Source organism: Cyprinodon variegatus, unplaced genomic scaffold (genome assembly GCF_000732505.1).
Source record: "Cyprinodon variegatus isolate N-32 unplaced genomic scaffold, C_variegatus-1.0 Scaffold791, whole genome shotgun sequence".
NCBI lineage: Eukaryota > Metazoa > Chordata > Actinopteri > Cyprinodontiformes > Cyprinodontidae > Cyprinodon > Cyprinodon variegatus.
In genome coordinates, this window is record NW_015151244.1 from 30,615 (window position 1) to 40,885 (window position 10,271).

The window sequence follows — 10,271 nt, forward strand, 5'->3', positions numbered from 1 at the left end:
GGGACCTTTTGCTGCGCCTTGACGCGCGTCAACCATTGACTTTGCATGTAAACTCGCTGCTTCTGTTGCGCCAGCTGCGTCCAGTGTGCTCAAAAAAAAAAAAAGCTCAAAACAACCGCGCCTGGATTGACGGAGAAACCGGGAGAACAGCTGTGCATATTTACGACAGTGCACTTTTACTTTCGCCCTCTGGGGGGAGCTTCGCTGGAAAATCAACACCGGTTGCATAGTGTACCTTTAAGAGAATAGTTCTTCCTAAAGAAGGAAGTAAACTGTGGATTTTTTTTTCATGTCTAATACAAACTCTATTTTTTGTAAACCTACTATCACTAAAATAGAGAACAACTAACCTGTGTCTGGTGGGTATTTTGTAAGAAACCTCTGCAGGGGAGGGCATGGAAAGCAGGTGCTCATTAAGGTTGTCTAATGAGAAGAGTTTCCACAAATATTGCTTAGAGAGCCTGGCCATGCTGCCGCTGCTACATGCATCCATCACCTGTAAGGTGGGGTACACCCCCTTAGCCTGCACTTCACACAGATTCTGAGGACGGCTTAAACTAGAGCCTGGGAAAAAAATGCAAACAGAGTGAAACATATATAGAATAAACAATGGGGTTATAATGTATTACTGTCTGATGATATCATCTGTTTACCAGAGGCATTTACAATCTGGTAGCTGATGGCCCAGAAGTACTGGGCTTTTGTGCAAAGTCTGAGAGTGGATTGGAGAAAAAAAGTGGAATGTGAAGCAATTGTTCCCGTTTCACAGTCTAGTTGCAGTGCTTAAAGAGGCAGGAAAAACAGGATTAGTTTAAAAGTAAGCAAACAACCCAAATACCACATATGCTAGCAAAATGGAAAGAACTAAAGAAGATCAAATATGCAAATTAAAACTCTCATAAAGAAAGCCCTGATTACCACTGTTATCTTCAAAGTTAGGAAGATGTTCTCTTAGCATCTGCTGAACAGAGAGACGGAAATAAATTGGGCAGGGGCTTTTATTCACTATAGGAATGTCAACTAAGTGACAGCTTCCAACTAAAATCTCTCCCACATCCAGGACTTCTTTTACTGCCTGTGAAGTAAAAAAACAAAACAAAAAAACATGCAGGAGTAGTTTGATGAATTTTCTTTCAATTTCTTTTTTTACTCTATGGCTGTATGGTAGAATAAAGAAAATATCTAACAATGCACATACTGTAAAAAAACACAAAGAGATTTCCACCTCAATGGAGACAGCTGAGGCCTTCCCAATCAGTTCTAGGGTTAGGTGCATCTTGTCAGACTCATTGCTCCAGAAGCTGAGTGTTGGTTTCAATGTGTATGTTTTCTTTGCCACAGGACTGAAGGACCACATCTGCACCTGTGAAAAATGCAAACTTCAAAGCAGACTACCCGAAACAACACAATGAGTCACAAACTTATGCTAAAGATATGCTAAGTATTATACCCTTTCAACTTCATGTTTCGTCTTTTCACAGCCATTAGCTACTTTTCTTAATTGGGTTTTTACAGGAAAATAAAAAAAACAACACATTCATTTTCAGTTAAATTAAAGTTGAGTTTATTTGCCAAGTTCCAACAAATATGGTCTTGCAGCAATTTTACAAAAAAAAAAACAAATTAGTGTAATGTGCATAAGATAGGAATCAGAAGTGCTCTCCACAAATTTGTTTTTTGTGTAGCATTGGCTGAAAAAACAAGAAGTCCAATTAACAGTTTATTAAAGGAATTATAGGTGATATGAAAATATGTGGAAGAAATCAATCTTATAATAAAAGACAAAAAGTAAACTTTTTGGCCTTCATGTGAATTTACTATATGTTGGAAAATTAACTTTCCAGCACATATTTTCCCGAACCCACCAGCTCCATAATGAGCCATAGTGGTGGCAGCATCATGCTTCAGGAAAAGTTCTTAAGTTGAGGAGAAGATGAAGAGAGTTAAATTCAGGGCAACCCTGAAAACAAACTATAAGAGTAAGGGTGATGAAAGTGTGGTTACACTGTACAGCCCTTTAAGGCCCCTTGACTAATTTCTGACCACAATTTAAGAATGGTACATATTTCATCCCCCCTATTGTTAATGCAGATAACACATTTTAATTGAGAGAAAAAAAGTTTTTTTTAACCAGAAATACTTTATGTTTTGGATATATAATATTTCAAATATCCTTCTTTCTCAAAATAACTGCTGCATTAATTTCACAAACGTAGTACTGTAGTTTATTGTTTAGTAGATTAAAGAACATGTAGGCTTGTCTAAAAGACTTGACTTTGACTTGATGATTTTGACTTATGTGGCTCAAATTAGAACACGGATGTGTTTGAAGCTATGTACACAAGGCTTGAGCTTGGGACAGAGGTTCATCTTTCTGATGGGCAACAACCTTAGACGTTAAAACAAAGCTGAACCCCAGTCAGTTTCGGCAGATGGCCGCTCACACTGAGCCTGGTTCTGCTGGAGGTTTCTTCCGGTTAAAAGGGAGTTTTTTTTACTCTCCACTGTTGCTACAAGCATGCTGGGTGCGAGGGATTGCTTTTGAGTCAATAAGTCGATGCAATCAGCTGGTTTTCCTAAGATAGAAAACTTTGAACCAATCTGACTATATGATCTGATTGAATTGTCTCTGTAAAGTGCCTTGAGATGACATGTGTTGTGAATTGGTTCTACAAAAATAAACTGAATTAAAATTTTATATTTTAGATAAGAAACCCTCCGTGTTTCATAATATGCATTAAAATACAGAAATTATTTTACTGGAAATATGTGGGATGATTAGAAATTGTATTTTCTTTGCAAAATATTTTGGAAAGGAAAGGGGAAAAAATTGTACCTGTAGATACTGAAAGCTGGTAGGACACACCATCAAAGGTTTACAGTTGATTTATAGATAATAAACATAAAAGCATGTATAATCTACATTTACCTATAATTACAAGGCCAGGCAATGTTTAAGGGGTCTGATTACTTTTGCAATGTACTAAAACTAAATATACAGGATGTGGAACTCTGTCAATCTCTCACCAAGCTCTCGTTGGGATGCAGTTCACCAGCATCTGGTTCGACAGAGATAAGCTGCTGTTCTGCCTCTGAAATGCACCACTGGAACCTTTCATGGAGAACATTCACAGAAAGCCAGATGTAATGTTACTGATGCTAAGATAATTCCAAAGCATAATCACAATACAGGAAAGTATCTGAAAACCAGGAGAAGAATAAGAACATAAATCAATCCACTGACTTGATGGGCAAACAGCTTAGGTTCCTGATGGAATGGGGGTGCTGGGTTCTACAGCCAACAGCTGTTGGGTGGAAATATAAAGTGTTGCCACTTTCCAAAGACACATTTGGCTTTTCTAAAACACTCACAACGTTCAGTTCCTAGGGTGGATGAAGAGTTTACATAAGGTCAAAATTCTGAGATCATTGTGAATATGTTTTACCTCGTCTTGTGTTATTATGTAGTATGAAACCTTTTTGACTTTAGCTGCATTGAGCTGCAGTGGAATGTTGTAGCCCTGCTTGGGACTGTCCTCTGTGGGGACTGTCCTGATGGTGATGATCTGGTGTTTTTCTGGTGGGATCAAACCACAGGCTGGAAAGATTTGCACAGATTTTGGCAAGGCATTGTTTGATGTGTGGTCCAGGCAAAACGTGAGAGGTTGATCTCCGTTATTCTGCAGCAGCACAGTCCGGCAGGAAATGGCTTTCAGAGGAGGAAACACCTAAAATGATAAAAATGATAATGGTTAATGGTTACATTTTTACTTAAGTAGTATCTGATTAAAGCTTTACGATATCTGTTTAGGTAAATTACCACTTGATGAGGTTTCAAAATGCAGCATGGGGTGAAACGCTCTTTTTCTGGCTGAAAAGAGTGGCCGATTACTCTGACAGTCATACACCGAGGCAGACATGGAACATGTTGCTCAGCATTAGGATCTTTCTGTGATATCAAGAGAAGTAGAGCTGTATTATTACATTTGTGAGTTTAAGGGTAGTTTGGTTTTAAAACAAACAAACAAACAAAAAAGACTAAGAAAAATTGAAGCACCTAAATTTCAGGAGTCAAACTGTATTGGTGTGATTTATAGAATACATCCATTACTTTGGAGTATGTAATACTACCTTGTATACAAAGCACTCAAGCTCTCCTCCATGCAGGGTATTGATCTGCTTTGGTTCATATGTCACACACACGGTGGTCGACTTTAGTGGAGCCAACTCAAAAAATGAAGGAGCAACACTAAAAGGGGAGTCTTGGATAACCGTCCACACCAGGCTTGAAAGGAATGAGAAGCATTGTGTTTATACTGAACATGTTAACATTTCACCCAGAAACACATGATCCTCCCACTTTAGCTAACAAAAGTCCCTGAGAAGTTGACGTACCAGAGTTTTGTTTTTGATCGGTTTGCAACAGACACAAACCGCGAGATATCAGATGAAGAAGAAAAAGAGGATGTTGTTTTGTGGTTGAACAGCAGTTCGCTTGGTTCAATGGTTACAAATGGAAGGGATGGAGAGGAGAGAGGATCCATATGTTCCAGACTGATTTCATTATCATTATCTGTGGGTGTGTCCAAAATGACAGAAGCGGTATCTAGATCCTAATAAAAAAATTGAACAATTTCAAATTTAGGAGTTATATAGACAAACACTGCATCATGTTTTCAAAAAGTTAACATTTATAAGTGATAAGGCTTGTGAGTAATGGCACCCCCTGTCGGTTCAGCTTTGTATTATGAAGTTTCTGCTGATCACAGACAGACTCTGATGAGTTCTTTAATATTGCTGGCTGCTGAGGCTCTGAATGACATGTTCCCATCAAGTCCAGAAACAGAGGCTTCTGAGGGTATGATCAGAAACACATTTAGAAAGATATAACATTCTCTTGGATTTTGCAAGTATTTCTCTTTTTTTTTACCTTGTGGAGTATGAGACAGGCCACTTTTCTGTGGTGTGCTATAGGGTGTGTGGGTTTGTAGAGGACCTTGACTTTGATATGGCCATGTGGGTTCAGAGTGCCACTTGCTGGTAAAACAGTAAAAACACTGTTCTTACAATCTATGTCCCATTGATAGATGGCCTGAGCAGGGGAAGAGTTCAGCAGCTCCACTGTTTTTACTGCTGATCCTTTTTCCTCAACATACCCAAAGTCAACCACAGATGAGGACAAACAAACGTTGGGGCCTTAAAGCAAGAACATAATTTCTGATATTAAGGAAACACTTTTTAATCATTGCTTGATTTTTTTAAGAAAACAAATACCAGTTTGTTTTTCTTTAGGCATATTACTCTTACCTACACTCTTCCCTGTGAGTTTGACCCTTGGTTTGTTGAGTGCCCCTTTGCAATTAAGACACAAATACTCCACAGAGACTATGTCAACCATAGCAGGGGAATAAGTGACAGTAACTTTGAGCGATTCACCCGGCGCCATTTTGCCACTGGTGATGTTCCAGCTGAAGTCGGGTTCAAACATTTCTGACCCCCCAGATAGCCGTGAGAGAGAAAAACACACATTTACCTAACCAAAAAGAAAGAACAGGAAAAAGATGAGAACATCCAAATTTTGAAATTTAGGTTGTTTATGCATGCAGAGTGACTTCTTACAGGAGAAGGATTGGAGATCTGAAGGTTTTTACTCAAACTCTGGCCAATAGCCACAGACCCAAAGTGTAACTCGGGTTCAACTTGGCTTTTTTTATCTTTGATACTGGGATTATGTAATTGAAGATATGGATATTTGCCTGCAGATGAACAAAAATAAAAAACATTTAATTTCACAGCAAAAAATGGAAATCTAAATAAGCCATCTTTGCTCAAATTAAGTGCATTTTTTTGTATTGAGGATGTAAGTGAGACACTTTTGTCAATGGAACGGGCAAGACAATTTACATTTAAAATAAGAAAACAACAATTGCTTTGTCTAATTTCAAGTGTATATTATCTAATTAACTTATTTTAGGATTAAAAATACTCATTCCATTGGCAGATCATATTATTTACCTGCTCAAATTAAGGGTAATGCACTTAATTTAAGACATTGTTTACTTATTTCTAGATATTTTTTTTTGCAGTGTTCAAATAAAATGAGAAATGTTAAAATACTTGTAAAATCTGTAATAGTATTTAATTTTGGAGATTAATTTCGGTCAGAAGTGTACATAACTGTGTTTTGTTTAAGCATCAAACATACTAGTACATACCCTCTTTAATGTGCCTTAGCTGGTTGTACCCAACCACTCACCCTTTTATAGACATAATCTGAAATGGTAGAGCACTTTTAAATCTATTGGTTTCTTGGCATAAAATAAGTTTAAACATTACAATAGGTGAGAGGACAGGGCCATTCCTGAAGCTTTATGTCATTCTGCTTTATTTATTTTAGAAGCAGTCTGTCATATGTTTTGCATAATCTTCCTATGCTGCACGTATATTGTGCCTATGGGTTTTTGACACCTGGAGTTGGTTGCTTGGTCCATAACACTTGATGAGTTTTTTAGGGGTTTTATTGGGGGTATGGTTAATCTAAACGCAGAAAACACAGAGAACTTAATCATATCAGGTTTTCATCAACATATTTCAGCATAGCAGAAAAATATACTGAAAGTTGTTGCCGCTATGCTGAAATTAGGCCAAACGCTCATTTTTTATAAATAACTTCTGCTGAAACTGCGTCTTTTAAACAGATGAAACTCATTCTTTGAACATTTATGTAAGAAACCTGCCTGTTTGAGGACTCTGAGTCATATAATACTCGAAGTGCAACCATAATGACTCAGATACTTTGGTTAACTTCTGTTATGCTACCGGTACTTCCTTCTACTTCTTGTCTAGTCTTAGGAATACCTATGCCCTGTAGAAGCACAGTGCAGAAGCTATCCATTTTTTCCCCATCTTCTCCAAATCTGCAGTGTGCCTGCTGCTGGAAAACCTTTGCCTCCAGCGGTTGAAAGTCCACGAAGATCAGGCACTCCTCACCAGGTTTTAACAAGCCATTTTCTGGAGTGAGCTTAAAGGGAGCCCAACAGTCCCATTTGAAATACAGCACAACTTTACTGGAAGAGAAAATAAAGACATCAGGAGTTTTTTTGTAATGTTCAGGAAAAGTTCACTCAGACTTTTGCACTTGTTGACAGGTATGGTGGTTCACTGTTCATGAGGAAGGTACTTTAGTTTGTCTACGACAGATTTTTTTTAAAAATTATTATTTGTTAAACAAAAATTATAAATCAATTTATCATTTTCTATACTGGGGGGGGGAATGTATAATTACAAGCATAACTGTATGACCATAAATCAATAAAGTCAAAGTTACCTGGCATTTTTTAGTGGGAACCTGGTTTTTGTGGCATGCTGAACTGCACAGTGGGGGAGCATCACAGTTTCGGGCACCTTCAGCTCAAAATGTGGAGGCACAGCATGGAGGTGTATTTGAAAGCTTCCCTCTTTAGCTTGAAACTGAATTCTGTCTTTATACTCACACTGTCCGTCGCAATCAGGCAAAGACAAAAAACAGCTGAGTGACAAGAAACAAACTAGCGACAAAAAGCTATACAATCAATGAATGATTTTGTCACACTAAGGTGGTGTTGAATGTAACCGTGTGTTACCATACCCTTTGAAGAGGTCTAAAGGTGACTGGTAAGGAGAAGGAAGTTCCGGGGCTTAGAACAGCAATTTCAGGATTTATGATTGAGAAAAAATTGGATGCTGGAGCTCTGTGAAAAAAAAAGGGAGGCTTTGTTGTCCTCTTAATCTTACAGTACATTGGAAGCTGTGCTTGTGAGTTTGCATTACCTTATGCGCAGTTTCTGTAGTTTGTTACAAACATTTCTTAACACCATTGTCTTAGTGTACTCTTTTCCGACAACCCAATCCTCCCATAACAGCTCTGGTCTGGTTTCCAAACCAAAGAAGGACTTTTTGGTGCCAGAAAATTTTCTTCTATAGTGTTTTCTGTCTGAGAGATGTGGTTCCTGTAAAGGAGGTTGTTGCATAGTATGCAAATTTGGAAAATAACAAGAATTAATACCTACATCTGAGTAAAATGAAACTATCAAATAAAAGATTAATTAGCTGCTATCAATTCACTTTATTTGTATAGTCTATAAGCTTTGAACATTTACAAAAGGACCGTTTCATCTACCATATAAAAATGGAGAGAGTATGGCTTGACCCACCAAGACATGGTCCTCTAATTAAAGTAACAGGTGGGTAGGTGGAGTTTGATCACAGAAACAACCAATTGGTCAATAGTAACTCTATGGAAGCTGACTAATGTTTCAGTAGCGGTCACAGCAAACATGTTTAAAAAGGTTGTTCTAATCGGGTTAAACCATTATTTAACTGTTTTTGCCTCCCTGCAAAATGCTATTTGCTTTTTGGAAAACTGAAATTTCATGATAAAACTGATGGAAGTGGCATGTTATGGGAATGCTCATTCTCAAAATGTACAGTATAGCTGTGTCAGAGTTGGGATAAGAATACAGGGCAATCGAAGCAGAAATATCTATTAAAGAATGCAAAATACAGGAGGCTGTGCAGAAGTGAGCCTCATACAATCTGAATAAGCTTAAACTAATTTGGAAATTAGAATGAGAGTCACTATATATGAAAATATGATGTAAACATACCCCTATGTACTTGCAGTCAAAGATGGTGCTGCACAATATTTACTGTCTGATTAATGCACACTAAAATGTCCTTTTTTTTAAAGCCTCTATAAAAAAAACATGTAGCAAGTCATTTTCATCTACTGTACAACTGCGTGTTACTTATAAGCATATCAAAACACTTGTGAATATGATAATGTTTCAGAATTGTTTTTTTCCAGGTTTTACATGATTTTATTTAAAATTCTATTTAAATCAAATTTGTTCTGTGAGTAAAAACAGCTTTTACAGCAGTGCTATGGGGATTTTCTTTAACCCTTTATAGGGCAAGTTAGCATTTTTGATCACTGGAATACCCCTTACAAATGGAGTCCCACCTGTCCCACAGTGCAGTCTGGAAGCACAAGATCTATATCCAGTCATTCAGCAAAGATCCTGCTACATGGCTGTACATCATTTTTTGGTATTTGACCAATTAGATGAGCCCTTGTATGATTTATTACCTACAGTAAATTAATTTGAAAAAAAAAAAGTTAACAAGTGAATGAAAAAAAAGGTAAAAAACTAATTGAAAAGTTAAAAAGTAACGTTAAAAAGTTAATAACCCTAGTTATCAATTATATTTAGGTTTATAAACAAAAAAATGTAAGTGCCAGTATCAGCATTAATGCCTCTAAGGTTATCTTGTACCAAAAAAAATGTGTTTCTTTCACTCTCAGAGTGTTTTTCACACGGACAGTTCTAGACAGGAGCCAACGGAGGCCAGTGCCCCTGTATATCATGTCCTGGCCCCTGTTATGGCCCCTGTTCTGAAGAAATAATACTCAAAGAAATTCTAATGATGATATGCGCTTGAACAAACATGGTTACTGATAGGTCTTTTGGATCAATTTAATTCTTTACAAATTCTGTTTTACTAATTATTTAAACAATAAGGTGATAGCTTCAGTGGTATTGAGATAGGATTCCATTTTTTCCCCCAAAAAAAATATTTAAAAAAAACCCCTCTAATTTTCTACAGCTGAATTTATCAGTTTTTCCTGAGTTCTAATTCAGATATTATAGAAAGCAGTGATTTTAACTTAAATTAAGTCAAAAAATATGTAATATTCCTAAATTATGAATGTATATTGACCTAATAAGACATAGAATTTCAATTAAACCTAATTGAATAGAAATTTCACTTCATGCAGCTATCTTAATATATTTGAATCCCTTGCCCCGTTTTTTATTTCATGCTTTCCTGGGCCCCCATTGAAACACACAGGCCCCCACCTGGCCCCCTGGTCCATTTTTGTCTAGAACCACCACTGGTTTTTCATAAATTTCTTATACAAACAATTTATTGTTTTTCTTATAATATTCGGGCAATTTGGCATTTCTTGCTATTACATTGAGATTAATTATTTCCTCCAAAACATCCATATTTTTGTTATGTTACAAAGGTAATAAGGTTTTGTCCTGATTCCAAAAAAAAAAAAAAAAATATATATATATATATATATATTGGCTTGAAATTTTGATTTTTAAAGTATTTCACTGAATGCCTTATAAAGGGTTAAGTCATTAATGTAATGTTCTTTTTCTTTCAACTGTTTCTGTGAGGATAGTTTACTCTTCAGGCTGGTTTTGACTTTACTTTGTCTT

The 10,271-nt window shown here is 36.7% G+C and overlaps 1 protein-coding gene across 1 annotated transcript in view; it reads right to left on the bottom strand.

Moving 5' to 3' along the window:
• cfap65 (cilia and flagella associated protein 65) overlaps positions 1-8,040 on the bottom strand; it is a 17,689-nt gene extending 9,649 nt beyond the window's left edge. The window contains exons 1-18 of the mRNA XM_015396333.1: positions 7,810-8,040; positions 7,628-7,730; positions 7,328-7,494; positions 6,859-7,067; positions 5,620-5,756; positions 5,308-5,533; positions 4,931-5,196; positions 4,724-4,852; positions 4,396-4,613; positions 4,132-4,285; positions 3,821-3,949; positions 3,477-3,728; positions 3,245-3,384; positions 3,028-3,112; positions 1,226-1,363; positions 919-1,075; positions 654-782; positions 351-564 (exon numbers count right to left, since the gene is read on the bottom strand). Of these exons, the coding sequence (XP_015251819.1) occupies positions 351-564; positions 654-782; positions 919-1,075; positions 1,226-1,363; positions 3,028-3,112; positions 3,245-3,384; positions 3,477-3,728; positions 3,821-3,949; positions 4,132-4,285; positions 4,396-4,613; positions 4,724-4,852; positions 4,931-5,196; positions 5,308-5,533; positions 5,620-5,756; positions 6,859-7,067; positions 7,328-7,494; positions 7,628-7,730; positions 7,810-8,009 (3,053 nt within the window). The 5' untranslated portion in view covers positions 8,010-8,040. The remainder of the gene's footprint in view (positions 1-350; positions 565-653; positions 783-918; positions 1,076-1,225; positions 1,364-3,027; positions 3,113-3,244; positions 3,385-3,476; positions 3,729-3,820; positions 3,950-4,131; positions 4,286-4,395; positions 4,614-4,723; positions 4,853-4,930; positions 5,197-5,307; positions 5,534-5,619; positions 5,757-6,858; positions 7,068-7,327; positions 7,495-7,627; positions 7,731-7,809) is intronic.
• Between the last annotated feature and the right edge of the window lie 2,231 nt (positions 8,041-10,271).